At 32.1% G+C, this 27,162-nt stretch overlaps 3 protein-coding genes across 3 annotated transcripts in view; 1 reads left to right on the plus strand and 2 right to left on the minus strand.

Annotated features, from left to right (window-relative positions):
* Positions 1-27,162, plus strand: part of Roc2 (Regulator of cullins 2) — a 36,072-nt gene that overhangs the window by 1,759 nt on the left and 7,151 nt on the right. The window lies entirely within an intron of this gene.
* Positions 979-5,742, minus strand: LOC137926788 (facilitated trehalose transporter Tret1-like). Its single transcript, XM_068770489.1, has 3 exons — positions 5,600-5,742; positions 4,006-4,125; positions 979-2,481 (listed from the first exon to the last, which is right to left on the minus strand). The coding sequence occupies exons 1-3, from the start codon at positions 5,684-5,686 to the stop codon at positions 1,219-1,221; spliced, it is 1,470 nt and encodes a 489-aa protein (XP_068626590.1). The 5' UTR covers positions 5,687-5,742; the 3' UTR covers positions 979-1,218.
* Positions 9,453-15,487, minus strand: LOC137926787 (facilitated trehalose transporter Tret1-like). Its single transcript, XM_068770488.1, has 4 exons — positions 15,003-15,487; positions 12,018-12,479; positions 11,385-11,498; positions 9,453-11,231 (listed from the first exon to the last, which is right to left on the minus strand). Exons 1-4 carry the CDS (start codon positions 15,075-15,077, stop codon positions 9,975-9,977), a joined length of 1,908 nt encoding a protein of 635 aa, XP_068626589.1. The 5' UTR covers positions 15,078-15,487; the 3' UTR covers positions 9,453-9,974.

Below are 27,162 nucleotides of genomic sequence, written 5' to 3' on the forward strand. Positions count from 1 at the left end.
GCTCACACTGTGTTTAGATTATGTTATGAAAGGTAATATTTTTAAATGTTTATATTATCAAATTTTACACTAAAATAAAACTATTTTAAAAATAAATAAGTGGATTTATTTGATAATGACAAACTTAATTTAATACAATTTAACAACTAAATGTAATCTTAAATAAATAAATTCATTTTTCAACAATTTTCTTTGATTTGTTTTAAAACTACTTAAGTTCGTATATTAACCATTCCTTTTACAAATTTATTTTTCATGAATTTAAAAAAGAATGAGTGAATAATATAGTTAGCTACATCACTAAATAAAAACTAAAACATTTAAGTACACATTAAGCACAAAAATGTGTTGTTAGGTAAATATAAATATAAGTGAACATTAAAATGATAATAAATTTTAGTAATATTCAATAATAGTAAAAAATCTTGTATCTTATGCTAAGAAGATTAATATTTTATTTTTGCATAGTTATTACAAACTCCTGGCTTTTCTACTTCCTTATACATATAGCTTCTACTCTTCAAATAATGAAGATTCTATATTAAAAATATGAGGAATTACAAATACTTAGACTTTTCATTAGTTATTTATTAATGTCTCTATGTAGTTTTTCCGCATTTTTTAATAAGTATATGATTAATATTGTGTTGAAATGTATATATACATTAAAAATTATAAATTATAATCGCTTATATCTACTACTACTTTCTATCAATTATCTTCTTTTTTCTAGAAAACTCAATATTGTTACATTGAATAGGTAAAGGTGTAAGCTTCAAAGGTGTGAATGTTTATTTGTCACCAAAAAGCTTCTACACCTATAAGAAATAATCCTGTATATCAATGGTGTGATGGTTATTATAACATTTTTTTAAAATGTGAAATGAATTCTTCTGATAGTTAATAAAATACATTTTTATAAGTAAATACTATCTGTATTTTAAATTAATAGCTCACAATAATCTCAATAGCTGTGTACCTAATCATAAACTGTGGAGTAAAATTTAAATAAAATGTTATTTTTAATTGTTAATTGTAAAATAATGATCAGAAAAACTAAATAGTAAATGTGTTAATTCTATGTTTAAAGATATGCAACAGTCTCAATTTTTGTATACAGTGTTTTGAAATTAAACATTTAGGTCAATAGTCAAAAGGATTTTAATTATTTTTTACAATATTTCATAATTTAATAATAATCAATAATGAATGTACATACTAGCAACCACAAGGTAATGGTTTGATATTAGCTATTGAACTCATTCTTCTTGTTCGAGCGGGTCTACCAATCATTTTGTTTTCTATTTGCTCAAGACTTTTGCCTCGAGTTTCCGGTACGCAAATTACCACAAAAAATAAACTTATAAAACAAATAGAACCAAACAACCAAAATGTGCCTGATGGCCCTATTCCCACTAAAATGTTGTGAAACGTTTTAGTAACTGTAAACGTACAAAGCCAATTAAATGCAGTACAAATTGATGCGGCGGCACCTCTTATTTTTGCTGGCAATATTTCTCCCATCATCAACCAGGGGATGGGTCCAAATGCTAAAGAAAACCCTAATAAATAAATCATGACACTAGTAAGTGGAAGCCATCCTAATGTAGATACATCCAAATTAAGGTTGTCACGTACGTAGAAAAACGTACCCAGTATTACCAACGTTACAGTCATTGTAACTGAAGATATGTATAAGAGCATTTTTCGGCCAGCCCGGTCTATCAAAGCTGTAGCTATGAAAGTGGATATAAAGTTAACTAGGCCCACTATAATTGTTGACAAATTTTCGTCAATTGCACTGCCCGACATTTTAAATATTTTGACCGTGTAAAATATCACTGCGTTTATACCTGACAGCTGTTGGAAAGCCATTAAACCTAAGCAGATGAATATTGATTTCATATATTTTAAGCTAAAAATTTCAGCAACAGACGATTCTTTGCCTATTTCCGCGTCTGACAAAGCTATGTCACGAATTTCATTATCGATTTTAGTGTGAGAACCACGAAGCCACTGCAATGCTTTTCGTGCTTCTTCGTTCCGCCCTTGTGAAATGTACCATCGTGGTGTTTCTGGGATCATGAACATGAGTATTAAAAATGGAATAGGCAAACAAGCTCCGAGATAAGCTAGTTGTGACCAATCAAGGTATTTGCCTGCGACGTAACATAATAAAATTCCAATATTCCCAATAGCAGTCGGAAATAGCCCAAGTGTACCGCGAACCTCGGGTTGTATTGTCTCTCCAAGATATACAGGAAAAGCCAGAGAACCAATACCAACACATAAACCACAGATAGCACGTCCCGCCAATATTAGATGTACAATATTAGCGGTAGCTATTAAAATCCATCCAACAAAAAATGGTGGAGCTGTAAACAATATAGTTTTGCGTCGTCCGATGTAGTCAACCAATGGACCTCCTATTACTCCTCCAGCAAGTGCGGCTAAAGGCATCAATCCGCCGACCCAGCTGGCCTGGAAAGAATTTTTTTTGCGTTATTTTAATCAAAAAAACCATAAAGTTATTTTGAAAAAAGTAAAAAGTACCTACAGCTAGCACATTTAAGACAATTCAATTAAACCGACAAGTAGTTGTAATCGTTTTTAAGAAATATTTAAAATCATATTTTTAATAATGCTGAGATTTTTCGTATTTTATGATTTTTTAGGTTATACATACAGGAAGATCATTTTGTAACCTTTAATATCAACCCTTATATATATTATAACCCTTAATATAACCCCCAATATCTTCTGGCAGTATAAGATCTACAAGGATAGATAGAGTAAATAGTATTTAATTTTAATACGTAGTAATACGAATTTCTAAAACGCTTTTTATTACTATGTAATCATTAGTTTATTTATTATTAGTATCTCAGCTATATGTTTAATTCTTTAAAGCTTTTACTCTAATTTCCAATCCCTGTATACGTATCTATCCCTGTAGATATTGTAATGTCATAACATAACTGTGTATTGCTTCGCTCAAATTACTTGCTACATTTCTCATTTATAACAGAATATAACAAAAAAAAATCGCGTGATAATAAAGTAATTGTTTTGACATATTTTGCTCTTACGTATTGTCTTTAAATAGTCAAACCCGGCACATGAACATGTTATTGTGTTGAGCATTATAATAATTTTAATAATTAAAAGCTTTTTAACCGTGGCTTGAAGTTCAAGTACAGCGAGTTAGATGCTAGATGTAAAAAAAACTGTAGTATATTTGATTGAATTAGGGTAATTTTTCGCAAAAAAACTTCATTCATTTTAAATTTAAATCACTATAAATTTCTTTCTATTTATAGACAAAATTTATTTGTTGACTATTCTCAGTCACTATAAATTTTCTGGCAAAAGAGACAAAAAATTGAGCAATTTTCAACTTACACCTCATTAAAGATTTCTTTCTTTAATTTAATCGAAATCTGTTATGTAGCCATTTGCTACGGTATTAGAACTTGACTGTAATTCAATTTCACACATACATACTTTTACGTATACGTTAATGGCGGTATATGACAGGGGTGGCCAACCTCATTGAAACGAGGCATTTTTCAATATTTTTAATTATTCACGCAATTAAAAGTATGCAAAAAAATTATTTAAAAAAAATAACAGAACTTACATTTGTTGAAAACATAACAATTGGTACAAAAAAGTCTTTAAAGTTTGATGAATAATGAATGAGAGTGAAAACACTTTTCAGTAATTATGTCAGACGCTGGTTAAGTTAATAATGGCGAGTGCTTGATTTTCTCGATCACACTTTTTAAATATTATGACATAAAATGAAAAGGGAGCTTGTTGGGTACATTTATCGAGAGCCAAAAATAATCCTTCAAAGAGCCGCATGTGCCTTACCAGCCGCAGGTTGGCCATCCCTGGTATATGTTTTGGTAGAAATGGCTATTATATTTATAATTGTACAAAAACAGTTTTTGTTAAATGCTAAAATAAAGCGCGACGTACAAATATGAAAAATAATATCACCTGTTCTTCTGTGACTGATATTGAAGTACTGTTCTCCATTGTAACCAGGGCGGGGGAAGTGTAAGCGGAAGAAAAGCCTACTATCATAGAGCCCATAGACACTGCCACTGCGGCTAATACCTGAAAATGTTTTTAACATTGTAATTAGGATATGGCTATATATAATTAAAAGTTATAACTAAAATAAAATGTATTCATCGTTGTAACTTTAGCAATAGTACCGTTAATACAGTATGCAGTTCATTGGCCGATTTTTACAAATTCCTATACTTGTGATATTCACTGCTTGATAGAGTAACATCGACAATCGCTACGTTGTCACGAGAACAAAATATACATAAAAAAGAAAGTACTAGTCAACAAAAAAAACATTTATGGCCTGTCCAAATATAACTAAAGATTTCATTAGTATCCTCCTCTTTTTTATTGTTGTATCTTTCACAGTTTTACTGAGATAAATGACAATAATTATACATGACAATAATAAAAGAATTAATACGATTTCAACAACAATAAATTAACTGATGATTTCTTTAGGTTCGTGTTCATCATCCAATTACAAAGAAGATTAATTCGCGTTCTTGAACCTAACATCCAGTTAGTATTTATAAGTTGTTAATTATGTCATTATCTCGTTCATTACTCTTTTTTTACATAAAATAATAGTCCCGGAATGCAGATTACGTATGACCGAAAAGTCAAAATAAAAATTGAACTAATATTAAAATCTTAAAATGAATTTGGAACATTAACGAAAAATCTGTCCTTTTGGTCGTAATAAAATATTTTGTCAGAATCTTCGTGTTTAGCCGATCAAAAATAGCAAAACTTTTATAAATCTTGGCTATGTTTTTACTTGAAATAAATTGTAATATTCTTTAATAAAGTTTAGTAAATAAATCACCATTCATCTTCATTACTAAAAATTGTATTGTTCTAATTAATATTGATCGAACCATGTATGACGTTAAAGATAGAGGTGTGTGCGCTCCGCCTACAGCTAATTTAAGCAATCATCGACTTTGATTGTTTCTATTACGCATACTTACAGTAAATAACATCGTAGATGTTGAGCATTGACTATTTAAGGGCCTAAAAAGTATTCGTGTTATTTAACTTTCTTAAAAATTAGGCTTCTGTCCGAATAAATTATAAATAACTTAATAATTGATTTACATAAAAAAGCTTGTAAACCTAAAAATCGTGAAAATAACCATTGAGAAAATAAACGCAAACTCTATATCAAAGTATAAGAAGACTTCGCGGTACGAGTTTTAAACAAGAAATGTTTAATGAACATAAATATATTTTAAGTAATTACTGCAGTCTATCGCCTCCTTTCTATACTTTAATGGTATATCTATTTGAATCTTATTTAGTGATATCACCAAAAATATTAATTTTGAATTATAGTGCGCATATCTTTCCTTTAGTGGAAAAAATACTTCTAACCATGCACAATAATTTCTTTATTTTCTTTATAATGTACTGCTAATTATACCAGAAAATTAATGTTCAATTTAATGCATATATATAAACTTTTAAAAAAAATGCTACATAATTTTTTAATTAATTGGTTTATTACAATACACACCTGCGAGAAAGTATATTTTGGTTCTTCATATTCACTGTCTCTAACCACTATACTGTAATGAGTGTCCGCTCTCATTAATATTTTCATTTTTATTAGTAAAGTTAACTTTCAAATATAAGTTCTTTACGTAATGATGTCTGAAAACGGACTGCACCCGTCCGGCATAGGCGACTGAAGAAGTAAGCTTCTAACTTGGTCTCGGCGCGATTTATATGAGCACAAATTGATTGACAAAACTGATTGGCTTTCGAGGCTGTGCGATTCAAAACAATGTGCTTCTTCAAATTGACGCCGGCAAGCTACAATTTCGTTAGTGGTCGTGTTGTGTTTGAAATTCAACGTTTCTTATTACGTACACTCGTTGCGTGAAGAATTCAATGAATGATTTCTCTATCAAAGCAGAAAATTAATTTGACTAAAATTATACACGTTTCGCGGTTTGTAAGTTTTATGACATTAGTTTTGTTTGGAATGCATAGGCATTAAATCTTCTTCAGTTTCTTATTCGTCTTCTTTTATTAAAGCAAAGTTTATCGTAATCGGCTTCCCCATATTGTTGCTACGCAATTCATTGCTCAAAATATTAGTAAGTTATTTTATACTACCATACAATTTTCATTGATAGTCAGTCGATGGCGACTAAATACTAGTGTATATAATTGTTGATTTTGGTATTAGAATGATAAATGCCTAGAAATATTTATGAACAAAGAAATACTTCCAAAAATTCATTAAAAATATATACTTGGCCAATGGACTGAAGAACAAAAATATTACGATAATGTTTTTTGTAGTGTTTGGTTTGAAGAACTGTAATTGTAAACGTTATAACATGAAGTTTTCAGAAATATTTGTTTTAGACGACTAACAATAAAGGTTTATAACATTGAGAAAATTTTAAAGAACATTTTGAATAAATCTATTAGTCCTTTTTTGCATAAAGCATGTGTGTATTTAGTTAACTGTTTTAAAATGTTTAGAATGGTATACGGTTTATTATGATAAAAAATATTAGAAATGTATTTTAAGTTTTGAAACGGTCAGTGCGATTTGAACCTTGAAGTTATCCCTTCGCTATTTCTCACTGGTGTTTTATTTCCATAAGAGACGATTTGTTTTGAAAAAATATTACCACGTTTACATACTGCCATTTATAACAGTAATATCTTTATATAAGAGTATCAAAAAAATACCAAAACGCTGGTACCAAGATAGGTAAAATTATTGAGTTGTATATCTTTTTTTTCATTATAATTTTAGTTTAAAACTTTATCCTCAATACCAGATTGAGATTGAGATTGATCAATGCCAGATTGTAACCAGTCAACGGCTTTATGATTTTTATTTAAAAACTGCTATAATGGAATGCTACTATAACAGTAGTTATGCGACATACGAGAAATTAAAAACAATTAATCAGTTTATTCCCACACGTGATGTTACTGCGCGCTTTGACGATCGATCGATAAACAAAATTTATGAACGTAATCAAGGATGTTTTAAACGATTATGTATGTACATGATGCATATGTTGTTCTATTAACAAAGCGTAATTGCAAGTTATCGTTAAATGCGAAGGGTACCGTGTTTTAAAACATTCATTTCGGAGTTATGATTTGGTGGTCGTTTAATTAGCGTTACACAAATGGGTCCCTTGAAATTGATTCCGGCAGAAAATGTATCAATTTTGACTCTACTTGTATCTGAAGCTCGTCAAAGTCATCTAAATCAAAGAACGCACAATGTATGTTATCAGTGATGATTTACGGCGTTGAAATGTGATATCCCATTCCGGGCCTTTTTGGCAAGCTCACAGTCGCTCAACGAGCCACGGAGAGCGCTTTATTTAGAATATCTTTGCGAAATCAAATAAGGAATAAGGAGGTTTGGAGACAAACTGATTTGATAACGTAATAGTTACTGACGACAGCCCAGGGGATTGTCAAATTGAAGCGACAGTGAACAGGCCACGTAGCGCACAGAACCCACGGGCGTTGAAGTATTAAGATTCTGGAGTAGTGACCACGGATGAACAAGCGTAGTGTAAGACGTTCAAGACTCCCAAGGTGGACGACCATGTTAAGGTTGTCAGAAGATGCTTAATGTAGGCCTCTTCCTACCGGGCCTGTTGAAACTTTATGTTTAGAAATCATAAAGATGAATGATGATGATGATGAAAACCAAAAAGTCAACACTTCATCATTAGTTTCTTGAACTTTGACATAAGGTTATCGTACACAGTCTAGTAATTCGCTTCTTTTTACTCGAAGGTTAGTGTCTACGTAATAGAGGGTAACTCTTCATTCTTATACTACATACTAAGGCTACATTTAAATACGTATATGCGATGGTAGCTACATCTAGTTCTGGAAATCGTATTATTATTAGAGCCTATAAAACGGAGACAAATGCTTGGACATCGCTAGATTGGTTAAGGTTTCTGTTAAAGCCAACACTCGACCATAGTATTTGATTGGAGCGATTAAATTTGAATTGATTTACTAAGACTTGATATGTATTTTATTTAAAAAAAGCTACGAACTGTTTCCCTTTCTCAGTCGTTTCTTCGTTTTTGAGATAAGCTGTTTCCATGCCATCGTATCCCCTTTTTTCTTAGGGCTATACTAATAGAAACTTCTGGAATAGTTAAACAGAATGTTACAGGTGATTTTCGCACCTAAAAATCGAAGCCTAAAACAATATGGTAGAGACCTTTGTTTTCCTTATTGCGTTTTTCAGTTACCTACATAAAAATGTCTTAAGCTTGATAATTTCTTGGTTTCGATTATTGTTGTGTAATAAAGCGTTTCTACATATATTTAATTCTCACTATTTTAAGAGCTCTCTTTAGATCCGAAAATAAAAAAAGTTTAAAGAAATTTTTGCAATGAAATTCATTTTTTATACATCTTTTCCAATTCTATTGTAGCTATATCTTGTCGAATTGTTACTTTTGCCTCTTTAAACAGAACTTGTGTCAAATCAATAACTGCTGAACAGACTTTCCTTTAGTTCACATAACCAAAATCCGAAAAATAGATTTTTATATTTTTGACAATATTTGTATTATCCTAATAGCAGAAGTCAACATTGAAAAATTTTAATTATGCCCAATAAGAATATTGTGGAATAATTAAAGGTTACACAATTAATGCATATGTAGAATACTGTGAGACCATGTCTTAAAACAATAAGTACATATGTAATACAGCTATAAAAAGGGGATAGTTTTTTGGACCGGACCGGAGGAATTTTGCTGGTTCGAGGCGGCAGGAAGTAGAGGGCGCCTAAACCTAAGACCTCCGTTAAGGTAGCAAGAGCTCCCGGAGGAGCCACGGCTCGGGCCACTACAGTCGCCAAAGTCTTATTTTACATTGCAGGGGCTGGTGCTCCATGGAATAGCTAGACTCGAGGGCCCCCACAAGGGGACTTTGGCTTGAGCTGTTATTCGACAAGAACACCCGCTTAGAACCCCGACAGCAGGGCGCTCGACAACACCGAACGTCGACTTAATCGGTTGCTATTGACTGGCTAATATCACTACTACCACTTCGGAAAGCCTTAGCGCTGGGTGACGGAGTGACAAAAAGAAGCTCTATCAACGCTTCTATTCAGTATGATCGGAAAACGGGAATAAACTTGTTCCCAGTATGCAATACGTGCTTGATACCCTCATTCCTTCCGGCGTATGTAACCTAACATAACTGGTTACTCAGAAAGACCCAACGCAATTTTTCCCTAGCAATCAAAGGCATTTTTATTACACACAAACACTTGAAAAGTCCTCTCTCATATAAAGCAAACGAATAAATAAAAGTCACATATATGTTAATTTTTATATTTAAAATAGTAACAAATATAATAAATAATGCCTCCGTAATATACGGAAACGTATTCGCATGATTCTATCCTTATAAATATTACAGCGCCATTACTTTTAAGTTAAATCGAGCTTCAAAGTACATTTATTAGTTTAAACTTCTAAAGTACATTCTGTTAGTCCTTAGCTTTGTCATGTTTTTTTTATATTTATATATATAAAAACTAAAAGATACTGGGCTTTTAATGGAACCACCAATGATATATTTAATCCATACACTTAAAATTTTATTTATGCTTAAAAATGGTGAAATTTGCTATATATTACATCTAAAGGAACTATAATTTACTTATATTTAAAGTACGAGTGCTTTCCTATATATAACTACTGATTTACAAAAATATATGATTACAATCCAAGTCAGTCTTCTGCGTACACCTGCACGTGTATCACCGCTTCCCCCCTTTTGTCCTAACTCAAATTCGAAATATTGGGTAAAGGAGTTTCTACTCCGGCCCGAAGCATGCACCAAATCCAGCTTACTCCCACAATGTTTTAACAACCATTTTGCATTTGTTTGTTACTATTAATGTTTCTTGTTCTACGTGAACCGCCTGTAAGCTTTTTCTCTATTTCTTCCAAACTCTTACCACGAGTTTCTGGCACGAAGAAAATGACAAAGAATAGCCCAATTAGGCATATCACAGAGAATAGCCATACAGTTCCATGCATGTATATAGCTACGATTATATTTGGGAATGTTTTGGTGACAATGAAAGTGCAGGTCCAATTGAAGCCAGTCGCTAACGATGCCGCTGTTCCTCGGATCTTAGATGGCAAAATCTCTCCCAACATCAACCACGGAATGGGTCCAAATCCAATAGAGAATCCTAGCACGTATATTATGAGGCAGGCAAGTGGCAACCATCCGTATGCTGTGACATCGACTCCAACATTCTGAAGGTAGTAATAAGATCCCAATGTTACCAATGTCACAATCATTGAAACGGACGAAATGTACAAAAGTATTTTTCTTCCAAGTCTATCAATAAGTACTGTTGCAATAAAAGTTGACATAAAGTTCACAATTCCTATGATGACTGAAGATAATTTAGGATCAATGGTGCTGCCTGCAGATTCAAAAATATTTGAGGCATAGAATATGACTGCGTTTATACCACTTAGTTGTTGGAAAAACATTAGTCCTAAAGAGATAAGCACCGCAGGCACATATTTCTTTGTGAACAGTTGTTTGAACTGATTACCGCGGACAAGGTCAGATTCCGCTTGTGATCTAGTAAGTTCTCGCATTTCCTTCTCAATGTTTACATTTTTTCCTCTCAACCACTGCAAAGCTTTGCGGGCATCCTCTGCGCGTCTCTTTGTAACATACCAACGTGGGGTTTCCGGTGTTATTATCATCAATAGGAAAAATGGAATAGCAAGAGCACCGCCCAAAAAAGCTAATTCCCTCCACTCTAGCTTCATGCCGGCAAAGAATGCCAGTAGTATTCCAGTATTACCTAACGCAGTTGGTAGTAATCCTAGTGATCCACGAACTTCCGGTTGGATCGTTTCTCCTAAGTAAACAGGGAAAGCAAGACTGCCGATTCCAACGCTTAATCCGCAAAAAGCGCGTCCCGTTAATACCATCGCCACTCCATTTGCATTGGCGATTAACATCCATCCAATAAAAAATGGTATCGAGGTGCCAATTATAGTTAACTTCCGTCCGATGACTTCTATGAGGGGACCGCCTAAAATTCCACCCACCAATGCTGCTAGCGGCATTATACCACCGATCCAACTGTTCTGTAAAACAAAATAACACATTATTGTCTCGATTCAGACTAAAATATTTAATTTCTGCTTCAATAAATTCCATGAAATTAATTTAGTTTTTAACGTTTAATTATTAACATCTTTTACATTTTCTATGGCATCTCAAAGATAATGTATATTTACCTCCTCTTTTCCGAAAACTAAAGTTGCGTTCATGCTCGTAAGTGCCGGTGATGTGTAGCCTGATGAGAAACCGACTATCATTGAACCCATAGAAACAGCGAGAGCCGCAAATATCTGTAACAAAGTAGTTTTAAATAATTATTATTTGAATAAAGTTAAGCATAGGTAATTAAAAACTATGACCTGTTTAAAAACCATTTTTCAAATTTAATTTTATTCGTATCACTAAATTAAAAAATCTATTAATTTATCGATTAATATGTATTTTTAAAATCCATTTACAAAAGCTCTGGGATCGTTCGATAAGACGTAGTTACAGAAAGTATTCTTGAAAAGTGCTGAAGTTCAGAGGTAGGGTTGGTCTTATATGTACGTCACCCCTGTTGATCTATTCATAAATATGGATTTTTCCTTTAACCCCTTAGTGTACATACAGAAATGCAAAGAATCCAATGGTTATTTAGCTACTATAAGTTCTATTTTTAGGTTCTAATACCTCATGCATAAAATATCACACCCTTGGAAATAAATTTTACAAAGTATCAACATTAATGTTACTCTGTAATTAAGTAAGCAAATTAAATTGTTTAAATACGTGTAGTTAATTTTACAATGCATTAATAGTAATCTAACCTGTGTCCAAAGGAAGAGACGTTGAGTAGTCGGAGCGCTGTACGGCTGGCTGTCCCCATTGATTGTGTAATCGGTTTTAACTTTGTTGCTGTCGGTACTTAGTTGTTTTACGAAGGGCACAGAATTTCGGAGATTCTCCTCCTTAGCACTTTTGATTTCCATTTCCATTTTGTATTTAAACTCGTTTCCTAAACTGATTTGCCGCAACTGTTGAAAATGGCGACGAGTTTTCTCAAAGGAATCTTGTTCGTCTTCACTGCTACTCTCTGTCGAAACGTTTTCTGGAATTGCTGCGTAGTTAGGTGCGAGAGTTCCCTGGGAGCCACACGAGGTTGCTAACGAGGTGCAGGTGGTAGATGCTGATAATGTAGGCCGAGATGGCACCCTGGCGTACTTTTGTCCCCTGGCTCGATAAAGGCGCTCTTCGTCACCCTGCCCGCGCCGGGTCTGTTCGCTCCCACCCTGATAACAAATAAATATTTCATTAATAAACTTGTAAAAATAAAAACCATTTTAATTTCATGTTGAATATTTACCAACAATTTGCTCCTTAAAATAGTATGATATGTCCTGCTCACTTAACAGTCAATACTGATGTTAATATCCGCAAATATACCCCATTTATTATATTTACTATCTTATGTTCGTAAGTGAACCATATAGAAGATAAGAAGCAACCGAGACTGAGGTCAGGCTTAAGAAAACATTGCTTTATTAACTACTGTCCGTATTATCGTAGTATATACATGATAACCTAATGATACATAAAACATCCACCCTGACCCGATCACCACGACAATTCCTGGCTCAGACATCACACAGGATTAATTTTTATATAATTTCCTTGTAATGAACGTGGTGACAAAACGATAGTGTGGTACTATCCAGAACGGAGGTTCCTCGAATAATGGACCAGTAGCAGACGATTGTTTATATCGATTATTGATAGCATCAGACAGACGGCTGTCGAGTATAATGATGTTTATGAAACAAAATACATAAACTCTTCTATTGACGAGCCGCTACAAAGGTTTGTAATGATTTTCATCGAGTATAAATATATCATATCACAATTTCTATATTGTTTTATGGGAAAATATAGCCATTACCTTAAAGACGTCATTATGAAATGTGTTATAATTAGAGACAGTTTTATGCAATTCATCATCACGAACCATTTTACTATAGATTTAGGATATTTTGTATAAAAAACATAATAAATAAATCCTTGATAGTGACAAGTACTTTCTGTCATTAGACTTCAGAGTCAAATTTAGTAACTATAAAGGTTGATATAGAATTTTATGAAATATGGTTATTAATTGGCATTTCAAGAAATTCTATATTGTTGTGTCGGTTTCCCGGTCTTTTGCGTTAATGGGTCAAGTAGCACGTGCCTGATAAGAAGAAACATTCATTTACATTCTAAAGTTCGCACTGCTGGCGACGTGCTTGCAATTATTTCATAAAAAAAAATTAAATAACGTATAAATTATGTCAAGACAAAAAATCCTTTCAATATAGTGTACGTTTAATGTAAATGTAGTCCCAATTTATCATTATTTGCTCAATTTTATCTTATTATTCTAATGATTAATTTATTCCTTCTAATGTTTTAAATCGTATTGTTCTAGTTTATATTACAAGTTAATAATTTACTTTTACACTAATTGAAAAGTGTAAAAGTTTATTGATAATTATTATAAATCACGTGAAAACAATATATAATTTACATTTTTTGCTTGTACTAATTTCTTTCTATCGGTTACGTAGTTGCTGGTTGCAAGTTTGCTAGTTTTTATTAATCGCAATCTAAAAGTAAGTATTAACAAGTTGACTATGAAAGGAAGTCGTAAAAAAATTTCAATAAGATTTTTAAAAAATATGTCGCAAAAGATATTTAAGGACTACTTTTTTCCGGGTTTGAAACCGAATTAAAGAAATGTTAGTGTTGAACATTTTGTTAACTATGACAAGTTGAATACCGGTTTGCGATTAATTATCATTTCAGACCAAACTAATATGTTAAATACAAGCTACGCTCTGACCCCTCGATCCCGCGGACTGTACAATAGCCGCTAGGGCAGCAGTGTAAGCCAGGTAAAAAAAGAAATTAAGATTAAAACTAACGAACATATCTTCCTTATATTTTTGGTGGGACTTCACCAAAAATGTATTTTCAATACGCAAATTTTTAAATCTATGGCAAAACTTAGGACCTGCATGAAAGTTTATGCTGTCCATTTTTGTGTGTTATTTTCACATTGAAATACGAATCCCAAAAGTCCAAAATCATCTCTTCATTTTAGATTTCATAATTCCTTAATTGTTTTATACAATGCCATCTACCGGTAAATAATACCAACACTTACTGTTTGAAAGACACATAGATTTATAAGTTATATGTTTACAACTTCGTCGATAGATGGCACTACAAAAGGGTAAATTAAGTTGGTGTAAATTACACCTCATCTCTATATATTTTGGACTTCAACTTAATAATAACATCACATGTTAATGATTATATTTCTAATTTTTTAAACTGTTCTATAATACTATGTTTAAAAGGATATTGAAAGGTTATAACTACATAACTTCGCTTGAAAAACGAAACAAATATTTCAAAGACGGAGGCTGTCTATTTGTTGACGACCTTGTTAGTGCGTGTGTTTACCACTAGTTTTTTTTTTTCCAATTTTATTTCGTTTAGAGATTCTAATTCCAAACAAATACAGGGCATGATTTGGTAAACTGGTTGCCGAGCAACAGACGGCATCGACCGCACATCGAGGCAGTCGCTTTACGCAGCGTGTCACGTTCGTTCCAGAGTTTTCGTTACCAAAATAAAAAAAATGTTATGCAGTAGTTAAGGAAGTCCGGAATTTTTATTACATGTTTTAAAATAATTGTGGTTTTCAGTGTGTTCATTACGCCAGTTAGTAAATTAAAAATAGTGTATAAAAGTATTGTGTCATATTAACTTACCATTTCGGTGGAGAGCTGCTTCAAGTATCCCATGATTTTCCCCATCGGATTGGGGTTGTTCTTATTGAAGCTCATTTTGACCACTTTATTTATATAAATTTAAGTATAGTTTTTAAATAACGTCAAGGAACGTCGAAGTGATAATGTCTATAAAATATAACACTTGAAAAAACAGTTTTTATTCTTAATTGTAAAAGTTCTATATAATCCAGATTCGCGAGAAATCACCAATTAAATAATACACATCATTCGCACGTATTTTATTCGAGGATGTGTAACTCCTGGCGACCGGAAAGCGAACGTACACTACAGTCGCGACTTGACACAGTTTAATTTAGCCGAAATGTAAATAGAAATAAAACCGGTTGGTTTTCATGCAATTAAATATTTATTCCGCGTCGCTGTCCTGCAAGGGTGCACAACATTCCAAGTATTTTTCAGGCCCGCTCAACACACGAAAATGTTGGCAGCACGTATCTATTTCTTTAGAGCTCAAGTTATCTATTGAAACTTGCAGATGGCAGCGCCGTATTTTATAGGGAGGTTGGCAGTCGCCGGCGTCAACGCTCTCCCCGCTCGCTCCGCGCAAACCCCTTACGTGAACGTACGAATGTGCTACACCGCGTCTGTGTGTATACCTTTGTGTGAGTACACGCACACTACGACCGGGCGTCTCTGAACGTACACCTGAACTAAATATTTGCATAATACATTAGAATCAGATTTTGTCTATAATTTATTATATTTGGATTTGTAGAATTTAGCTGTAATAATTCATGTGAAATTAAAAAAGATAACAACTGGTCTTGTAAATATAAGGGGATGGCCTGTGTCCAGCACTGGACGCCTTACAGCTAAAATGATTATAATACATGCTAATTTTTTGTTATGATTCATTATAAAGTAAACGTACGCAGAATGTAATTGAATTTATTGTAATTTACAATCGTTCAAATAATGATTTTCATTGGCCTTGGTGATACTTATCAAAGTTATGAAAAAAAGAGTCGTTGGCTAAAGTGTAATAAATTGGTATCGATAAAATAATATTTATTAGACGCAGTATTCACATACTACCCGATTAAATATTTACTGAACAAATCGTATATATTTTTTTTTCATAAAATCCATAGGAGGATATTAAAGTTACATGATAGTTTTTTAAAAAGTCCAACTGTTATCTGCGTAGCACATTTTTTTAATATACATACACCTTCACGTCATTTCCACCACAATAGTATTTATGATTATGTTGAAATGTAGGCGGAGCGTGTACGTCATAGCGAGCGCGTGGCCTGTAAAACCCGGTGCGGACGGACGCTTCATTAATTGTATTGTGGTATGCCTTTCATTTAAGACTGGGCTCGTTGCTTCGAATAACAAGTATCGCACGCAAACGAACTACTGCAATTTTCTTATTAGCTTTACGACTTTGTGTGTTTTGTTAGTAAACGCGTATATTTATTTTTCTAATTACAACAAGCATTCAGACACACGTTTAATGTAAGTCTAACATCAGATAATATAATAGAGCCCTATAAAATTGTAAGGAAAATTTATTAACGGTCAGACGTGTTGCAGATAAAAAATGTACATGTTTATTGGTGGGAAAGTTTGAAAGGGATGACTGTATAGATCATTTGTCAGCAATAAGTTATAAAGCTTTTACGCTGATTCTCAATCAACCTGTATAAAGTGATTACTTTGAATTATGTTATATCAATTTATTGCCTCTGTTCGAATTCGACAGGCCAATAGCTTTTGACAATACAAACGCTTATTCTTGCAATACTATCGTTACGTTGCTTATTATTTTAGAAAGTATTGATTTTGGATAACGTATCCCAAACATTAATTGAAGGCAAGTAAGTTATATACACCTTTACATCTTTGAAATCATCCTGTATGTTAAAAAAGACGGTATGCAGAATTAACGCCAGATTTCCTAAGTAATAACTCATGAATATTTCGTTAAAAATTTGGTTATTAGGAACTTCATGCTTACGCTCAAATGATAACAAAGAAATCAACTTTTTATTCAAGTTTCGGAATGAAAGCGTTTTAACACAAAGCATATTTGAAGTGTTTACATTCATGCTTCAGTTATTAATCATTATTAATGTGTGTAATTCGTTGTTTTATATTAACTTTTTTAAGGCGATAAACTTTATTAAGATTATTTATTTATTTATAAAAATTATGACGGTTCACTACAGTTATTATAGGTAGTAAATTGTTTCATATTATACGACCACGTAAATCAATTTACTTGTGGCGTAAGTTCCTAACAATTTAAAAAAAAAAATGGTTAGGCAAGCGTGCTTCAGATCACGTGCGCAAGGAATAAACAACGGAGACATTGGGCGCGAGACGCCCAGTACTCCAAGCTTAGAAACCATACGTTAACTGCCCCTGCTTCCGAATAACGCACACACAAACATTAGCTCGCTAGCTTTTGCATCAGATATACGTCATAGAGCAACACGCAGAAACACGGTCAATGGTTGGATATGTTGCCAACGTGACTACGGCAACGAACACATGCGATTTTGATTTAAAATTGCACAATTTTTTTAACATCAATCATTTATTTGACACCAATGAATTATTTAATAAACTAAAAATTAAACCTTATGTGATTTTCGTCGATCTAGTAAAACTAACTCCAATGTTTTTGGTACATACAAAACGGTTATTAATACTTTTCCTGTTTATTAACTACTACGTAGCTTGGTCAAGCCCACAAAAATCGGCGGGAAGCAACGCGCAGGCCGCACCCACACATCCGTATATACGCATACACGTCACGATTTCAAAAAGTCAGTGGAATATTACTAAGTGCAAAGAGCGGGTGCCGCGAGTCTCGAACGTTCTTGAACGGAATGCATTACATGGCACTGCCCATCGCCCGCGCTTACACTGAAGAAAGTATGTTCGTTAGTATGACGTGTTTAGTCAACAGCTTTATCTTCAATTATTTATAGCTTTGACATATGAAATAAAACTATTTTTCAGCAAATTATATCGCGGTCTGTTGTATTTTGATGTTTCGGATGTTTCGAGATGTTTTGCGAAACCCATGGTCACGGATAGAATTAAGGTATTGAACATCCATATGTCACAGTAATTCCGAAGTATCTTCAAAGTTATTAAGTAAATAATTAAGTCGGTGTGAATTTTTTTTACACAATTTTCTTTACACGTAAATTTTTTTTACATATACAATTTTTATCTATACAAGACCTGTCTATTTGTCATTTATGTTCTTGATATTCAGAATTTTGAGTGTTTGTATGAAAGTATAGTAAGTATTAAAACATTTATTCGCGAAATCAATTACATATTTTCAATTAATTTCTATTGAAAATTGCGACAATGACTATCATCGCGACGCTATGGTGTATTTCCGAGACGGTAAGATAAAGATAATTTTTAATCATAATATAGAGATGCGTGTCACGCGTCTCGCCTAATCGGCAGTGTCTTATCTTATCAATAAATTTAGATAAAGGAACGATTAAAAACTTTCCGCTGGTGCAGGAGGTGGAAGTTTCGTCATAATTCAATTGTTACGGCATTCAATACCAATGTTATATCACATTGCTGTCGTATTATTTAAATATATTTAAAAATCTATATTAAGTTTGTGGAATAATATAAACCAGTTAATAGTGAAAAATGTAATATTACGAAAACTTTCACTATCCCTTTAAAACGTCTTCATAATAAAGAATTAACCACATTATGTCCAACAGTAAACGTCTTGCGACCGATGATGAAGAAGCACACTACAAAAAATATACTTGTAATTTGCATAAGACAATCATAAAATAACATACTAAAGTTTATAAAATATCATGGATGAATGTCTATTCTATTCTCAGTTCTGTAAGTTGAACAGTGTAAAAAAAGTAATTGTTATTTGTCACTTAGAGTTTACTGTTAAATATTGACAACGAAATAGCCGTTTTAAGTACAATTTCTACTAAGTAGCGCATCAAGAAACAACACAAAGCGTTACGTGAATAATAAAACATTATATAAACGACGGCTAATTATAGATTACCGCAAAGATATTTGATACTTAAATATACTTTAACGTCGCGTCTTTAAAACCTAAGCGACCTTAATCAATTATATAAGAAAAGTAAAATATTGACTAGGCCGTTGCGGCCAAAAGGTACTTGAGTGGCCCACACTAGCCGGTAGACGCAGCGTGGGTAAGCCTCATGCTAGTTGGACCTACGAAATAGTCAAGGTCGCGGAAAGTCACCGGCTGCGGGCAGCGCAAGACTGTTCCGTAGGCGTCTATCGGCTGATATGATTAACCAGAACAGATACAGAATGCAAACATTTCATGAAAAACAGAACCTGTAAGTAAATATAACTGGTATTGTTTTTTTTATGATAATTACTTTTTTTCTACTAGTAATATATGAGTGAAATTTTCCTACAGAGTAACGTAGGTAGCATAATTAATTACACAATGACAGTTGATAAAATGACTAATATAATTTTTGGAATTCGAAACAAAGTGGTTGACATTGCAGTTGCAGGGTTGCATCCAATGATATTCCATGAATTATCAACACTTTCATACTTGTCACAGTGTCATTTTACCGTATAATATCTTCACATGATTAAGCACTCAGTCGACTTAATTTGATATGCCTCTTGCACAGCACTTAAATAGTTAATAGATATGTCGTGTTTCTGAATCAAAGATTTTTTTGTTGATATTTAAAGCACTTGAGACAGTTTTTCGTAAGCGTCTAAAAATTAACCAAATCTGAATTATAACTTAGTCATAATAAATTATTATAACATGCAATAGTCGTGTTTCAACTTGGACAGCCTATAGCATAATAGCGTTTATGTTACTTGTACTTTTATCTATCGCCTGACAGCAGCAGTAAGTAAGAGCTATCCTACAAGTTGGATATTGCCTTAGTTAATGAAATTTACTACGAGAAAAGTAAACAAAGCCTGGTGTTATAGGCATACTTGTGCAAACATAGTACTAAGCAGGATTTTGTGTGACTTTTAAGCTCTCTGCCCGTTCTGGTGTACAAGTATTAATTTAACTTCGTGTATTAAGCTTTTTTAATTAGTTTATTAATTTTTGTGATAATTTTTACAAGAGTTACCCTTTTAATAACATTTATACCAAGTAATAAAACTGTTTAAAATATATGTATTATTGTTTCTGTGACGTGTTCGGCACACTTCACGGTGAACCTCAACATGGTAGTCACAATCCCAGCATTGGGGAAACTATGCAAGGAGGAGGTGTGTAAAGAAGTATTTTTTTCCAATATACCATAAATTACGGAGACATAGACTACGTAATTTTTCCATCTACTTAGTTTTGTGCTCTAAATACGGTTCCTACCATGATAAAAGTCTGAAAGAATAATTTGAAAGTGTTAATGAAATTTGGAAATTATCCAAGTTTTTGTTACGTTACTTTTGTTTTGCGCTTTATTTCTATTTTAAAAATTATTTCGCTAAAGAAAGAATAACGGTAACTTGATGGTAAGTAATAAATTTTTAACTATAAAATTCGACATAGCACCTTGTTAAAGTAGTTACCTTGTGACTTAATAGTCACGCCCCCTTAAAATGAAATGTCATGTTCAAACAGAACTGCTCAGTGACAGTAGCTATCACGCTTAGAACAGCTGTATTCACACTTTCTGTAATGGCTTACTAACGTTTAGACATTCTTTACCAGATAATCTAGAGTAATGCCGAAGCGACAAGTTGACAGGTGTATAAAAGACGCGATAGAGAAATAGTAAAAGTATTTATAACAAAATATGTTAAATTGTTAATGGTAATTCCTTACAGGCGTAAAAGCTTGAAATGAGTGAATATATAGCTTGTTAGTCAACAAAAATCTTTAAATGTTTAACATGTAGTCCAACGACCCTGTACATAATGTTAACTCAGATATAAGTTGCATTAATTTATTTTTTCTATTGGAATGCGACAGGCCAATAACTGCAGGCATATTCTTAAAGTACATAAATTCCGTTCTCTTTAGCCCTTAAAACAAATAATTCAAAATGCTTTTGACAACTAACTACAAAGAATATTAACTGGTTGGTTCTAACCGTTAACGTTAACTGAACTAATTACATATTACAAATGCAGCACTCACTTAGCATATTTGTTAGACATGTTCTAATTAATTTGTCCAGTCCAGTTAGTTGCCGTTTTAAGTATTGTTTGTTGTGGTTATAAATGCATAAGAGACCCTAGTGATTTAAGCTACTTTTTTGACAAAACATACTACTAAAATCTTTCTATCCTTTAAAAATTAACCGGCTGTTATTATGAATCTCAATGTTTTATTTTCGCACTAATCATAATATCAAGCTATACATCTTCATCATCATTTCAGTCGTAAGACATCTATTGCTAGACATAAACATCAGGGATCAGTGACATAGCTGGATATAAACTTGATTGCAGACGATAGAACCTGGTGCTATATCTAATGTTTAAAAGTAACGTCATCTCAATTATTTAATGGAATGAGGTGTTACGTTGCGGAAGTCCATCCTAAGTAAGATAAGGGCCAATATTTAGCCACTTCCGCACATGCAGTGGTAGTCGTGCAGCAAAGTGCACTGCCCGCCAGACCGCCGACAAATGCGCCTGCATCCAGCGTCTTCTGACAACCATCGTTATCAAAGTCGTCTACCCACCTTGTGGGTGTGTCCTGAACGGCGTTTGCCGACCTGTAACCTCCATTAAATTAACATTAACTTTCTAAAAGACACGCAAATGTTATTTTCACGCTTTGTTTCGTTAATCATGATTTCGGTATGTTTTGTGACGTTAGCGATTATTCCGTTACAATCTAACACCCTGCACGTAAAGTAAACATAAAACACGTGTAATATGTTTTTATTTTGGTATGTCTTAAACGTTTATACTATTCAATAAAATATATGTAAGATATCGTTGAAATCCTACTAAGAAAATAAGGAAAACAAATGTTTATAATACTTTATGGTTATTGTTGTAAAGTCAATAGAATTATGCATAAAGTAACATTTACACTTTAACATTATCGTGTAAAACGTAAAGAAGGAAGTCGTGAATTGGACTCGTGGAACTAGGTGGTGCGATAAAACGAGTAGCAATGGCCGTCCTTGCCTGAACGACTCTTGCGTAAGCTCGAAGGTCATACAAGTCGAGCCCCCAACATAAACACGTCGGCTCCTTGTCTATTCCACTTGAATAATAAAACTTTGAGATTTCTTCATCTTTATCTGCCTTTTTAATAAAAATAACATATACTTTTAATGTTAATATAATAATTATAAGCGAGAATTTGATAAATTTATATTTAAATTTAACGAGCCTATCTAACTTTAAAGATTATCTAAACTTATGACAGTCTCACTGTATGTTTTTTTTTATAATGAATATTTCGTTACCCTTATTTTCGAAGTTACTGGATTAAACGAAAGAATTATTCGTAATTTGGCACTTTGCCTTCTCCGGTCTAATCATCAACATCAAAAGAAAATATTGATTCATAAAATTAATATTGGTAGCTCTGATATAAGAAAAAATTACTAAGAATATCATGCGTTGTCGATTCATATAATTATTAACATATGTACCTTAATGACTTTCAAAACCGTCATAAAGTCTTATTATAAATCCATGATTCTTTTAATATAAAACACAAGTTTGTAATTATAACAAGTCATTGATATTTATTACAAAGCAGGAGATTTAATTGATAATAAAGTTTTTTTTTAAGTTTTATAGGAAAAATGCGTCCATTTTTCAAACCTAATTTATATCTTTGTATTATCATAGCATATATGATAGGTGTAATTTTAAAAAAAAGTTAAAACATTTATGTGAAATAGCAAATATTTGTGTATTTCATGAAAAAATAGTATCTATAATAAAATATATACTTTGTAAAATACGACCATTACATTGAGAACAATTCAAGCAGTAATTCATTTCTAGTGCTAAAGAAAAGTTTTCATGTTATTTCTTCAGACATATCGATAATATATATATTTAAAATTAATGTTGTTTAAAAACTATGTAAACACTAACATTGACTTCAGCCTAGTTATTCTTTTAAAGTCTACCACTTTAAGTAATAATTATTTATTTCTAATCTAATTTTAACATGTTTAAGATTCGTTTTATATAAACTATATTACCTCATTTTAGTTAGCTAGCTTAGGAATTCATCCATGGACTTTTTTCAGAGGATGATAGATTTGGTAAAGGTAACTATGTCGAAAATATTGCATTTTAAAGTATGCAAGGAATATTCCCTATACATTTTAAGTTTACATGTGGTTAAAATAAGTAAATTATTTTTAACACCGCACTGGCGTCACGCGCTTAGTTCATCAAATAGTACATTTGTTTAAACCAGTAATTGCACTAACTATTACGCAGTATGAACATAATATGTTTTGTACTATTGTAAGTTGTACATAATATAAAAGCTACATTAGGAGTTTGACTTTGGTACCCTAAATCAAACTATAAAGGCGTCTAAAAAGAAACCTTCAACGGAGTGTTGCTGAAAAGATTTAAAAATTGCCGCTCTCCCGATCCCTTATTGACGTTAGTTGCTAGGATTAGGTTGTAGAGGCTGTGTTTTCAACGCTCTGATTGGTATATACCAGTGTGTTTCAACGTACAAAAAGCATCAAAAAATTCTACAATCATTAGAGAGGTGGAATAAAGCTGTTTTCTTTCTGTAGTCGCCTCTCCAACACCTTAAGGCCCCAGCTCTTATCTTAGGTCGTAAGAATGCGGCCTGGAGACCATGGACTGCCACAGAGCGAGGTGAAGGACGACCTTGCTGGTGCTAGGTGCTATTTCTCACCAGTGTACGTTCTACGGCTGTAGTCAACAGATTTTAAGATTAATGTTTTATTAAAATGAACGCAATTATCTGTAATTAATGAAGTTAATTTATATTCATATGTTGAGTCGTATTATCTATTTACGTAAATAGACTTTTTTCTACTATAATACTATTTTATAATTCAGTTGTTCCTAAAGTATCTTCACTTATAACTTTAAGACTAAGAAAACTTAAGTAGGCACCGTTTATAAAAACTAAAGCCTAGATGTTAGTCGGGCTGCATGGCTAAAAAAATTATCCACCGCGAGTGCATCGTACGACTGATTCTATTTGTGGTACATTCCCGAGAGTTATATTAAGAACATTACATTGACTTATCCCCGGTGTTATAAATTTTTAAAACTCAAGACACTATTTTATTTCAAATAAATATGTGTTTATTGTATTATACTTTTCTCAGGTAATTTATGTGAACCTGAGATATCTTTTGATCTATATTATGATTATTTATCTAATATATTACATATAATATAACGTGGTTTAAAGGTATGTATGTTAAAATAATAATAATAATAATTAGGAAAATTTTATTTTATTTCTATTAAAAAGACTTTAATTTTTTTTAAATCAACTTATAAACTCTCAAAACATATATAACGTATATTTGTCACCATAAATAATTAAATATAATATTTTGAGATCTGCGTTTATCTTTTATTTTTTATTTTTTTAAATTCATCTATGTAGTAAATGTAAATAAAAAATAATATATTTCTTTCTTGTAGTTTACAACATTATTATTAATATTATAATTTGAGAGAACATGCTTGGAAAAATTCTCGTGATATCAATCGTTTTATACCAAATACTGTTTTTAGTTACTTTTTTAATATTAATTTTAAGTTACTTTGTTATCGCTCCTTGTCTATCTCTGGTTTATTATTGAATGGGGCTTGCAAGCATTGGGTTGATCCCACCTTTATATAATTTTACTTATCTTAAAAGCACAATGTTCAGATACTTAGTAGCGGCTTGCTTCTCGAGTAAATACAATATTATTTATCAGTAGTAAATGTTTGATTCTTCGCAGTGCTGCGTATACGTAGGTTGTCTTATTATGGAAATAACTAGTTGATCATATTATATGTAAGCTGTTTTAGAAATTTTTGCAGAAACGTATCATAATTCTGTTAATTAGAAATATACATTAATTCATTATTAAGCGCACCTAGTAGACAAAGGAGTTGAGCTGATTATGTTAATCTAATACTAAATCCTTATACTTATTTTCTTAGTATCGTTAGCTAAAATAAGATCTCATAAAACATTATTGATCTTAAAACGTCAGAAAGTAATGCAAAAAAAAATTATTTTAATTTTAATAAAAATCAAAAACACTTTTTTTCCTTTGTTTAATTCACATTAAAGAAAAATTGCTTCTAACCCTAACTTTTTTTCCGTCTTCAAATTTTTTGTTGTTTTCATGTAACTGAAATGTTAAAGTTTTGTTTTTTTTTTTAATTTTTTTGAGGTTATGTTGATATCGGATATTATATGCATTACAATTTATAATTACTGTTTTAATTGTATTGTCTTTATATCCATGAGAACTTAATTTTTGTGTTAACGTAAAAAAGGTATTTCCAAGTTTTTAATTTTAGATTATTTGGGCGCAATTTTTAGATTCCCTCGAATAGATTATTTTGCATTTTAATGTTTGTATTATTTCCATAAGCTTTAATTAGATAATAATCTTGTTGCCAATAGTTGAATATTCAAAAGTCATTATGAACTGTTCATTAATAAAAACTCTGTTGTTTCTGTAAAGATTCAATGTGACCAATTAATATGATATGAGTAGTATTAGCCCAGCGGCAAGGTCGCGAGTTCGATTCCCAAAATTAAATCTTAAATAATTCACAATTTGTACATTAATTATATAAGATTGCCACTACTCACAAACAAGTTTCCAGAGTTAAAGCATCGCGATCGCTAATTATGGTATATCCTCCCATAGATATCTTTGGGGATGCTTATATACGCTTATATATATATGTACTGAATGTCTATGGGCTGAAACAACGATGAAATGTAATATGGCCATCAGTTATTTCGCTTAATGATACCATTAAATGTACCTAATGGTATGGCCTAAATAATTAATATTTAAAAATATTAAAAAGCAAATCTTAACCAATAAATAGTTTTTATAACAGTCCACGATGGTAGAATATTATATGTATCTCAAAATTACTTTCTTTTTGTTACTGGTAATGGACGACATTTACAGATAATTTATTTTAGGAGATGTAGATTTATAAATGTGGATCTGTGGTGAAAAAGTCTAGTTATTTCTCCTTGAAAAAAAAACATTAAAATTTGGTACGATTTTAAATGGCGTTTCAATCGAGTGACTAGATCATAAAACTATAATATATATCATCTGGTTTCTTATTGCTATATGAAAATAAAAATTCAAGTCCAAATGTGTTACTTAGTGCAAGCAAGCAAATACGGTTCAGTTCATTCGGCATTTTTTAAATTTTCGATAAGACGAGGAAAGTTATTGAGGAGAGAAAAGTGGAAAATTTGAAAGTAAAATAGTAAAAATAACACAATTCATTTCCTATACAAACCACAGAGTAAACTAAAACACCTCTCTCTACTTGATAAGTCATAATCAACAAAAAGGCGTGTTAAAATGTAATTATACAAAAAAATATTGTGTACCTTAAAACATTACAATGAAAATATAATCAAATCATTATTAAAGTGATGCAATTTACGAAAAAGAAAAATTATTTTTGTTAATAATACATGCTTTTTTAATTAAGACATTAAATCAATAAATAAAGTATAAACCAAGCTGAAATTTTTTTATTGGGCTGCAACAGGCAATAACTAATAATAACTTTGGACGTTATGAATTCTGTCCGGATGGCTATTTTTAAATATATTTTTAATCTACAACACCAATCATAAGAATTCTTAATCAATCATAGTACATAAATCTTAAACTTTTCTCCATCATTTGGTATACCATCATTCTCAATTACTCAATGTCTAAAACTACCCAGCAAACTGAAACAGCAGTACTGATGTATGCGTTTGTTCGAAAGAGATGGTTATACGTTCATCTGTTTTGGCTAACAAATGCGCCAAGGTTTTGATGGAAAAGTACTGGAAGAAAAGTACACGAACCAACGGTCCATTGGTAGGTACGTTGTTGCAAACATTTTTTGTACAGGTTTAATATGTCGCTTTGACATTGTGAACAATAAGTAAATTGTTATC

Source organism: Battus philenor, unplaced genomic scaffold (genome assembly GCF_028537555.1).
Source record: "Battus philenor isolate CCGP_79_NKW_IND1 unplaced genomic scaffold, ilBatPhil1.0.hap1 SCAF_3, whole genome shotgun sequence".
Taxonomy (NCBI): Eukaryota; Metazoa; Arthropoda; class Insecta; order Lepidoptera; family Papilionidae; genus Battus; species Battus philenor.

Excerpts from the sequence above, each read along its gene's own strand:
- LOC137926788 (XM_068770489.1), bottom strand. The coding sequence starts at position 5,686 with ATGAAAATATTAATGAGAGCGGACACTCATTACAGTATAGTGGTTAGA. Across the intron at positions 4,126-5,599 it reads CAAAATATACTTTCTCGCAG|GTATTAGCCGCAGTGGCAGT; the intron begins GTGTGTATTGTA and ends AAACATTTTCAG. Across the intron at positions 2,482-4,005 it reads TATCAGTCACAGAAGAACAG|GCCAGCTGGGTCGGCGGATT; the intron begins GTGATATTATTT and ends AATTCTTTCCAG.
- LOC137926787 (XM_068770488.1), bottom strand. The coding sequence starts at position 15,077 with ATGAGCTTCAATAAGAACAACCCCAATCCGATGGGGAAAATCATGGGA. Across the intron at positions 12,480-15,002 it reads AGCAGCTCTCCACCGAAATG|GGTGGGAGCGAACAGACCCG; the intron begins GTAAGTTAATAT and ends ATTTGTTATCAG. Across the intron at positions 11,499-12,017 it reads GTCTCTTCCTTTGGACACAG|ATATTTGCGGCTCTCGCTGT; the intron begins GTTAGATTACTA and ends ACTTTGTTACAG.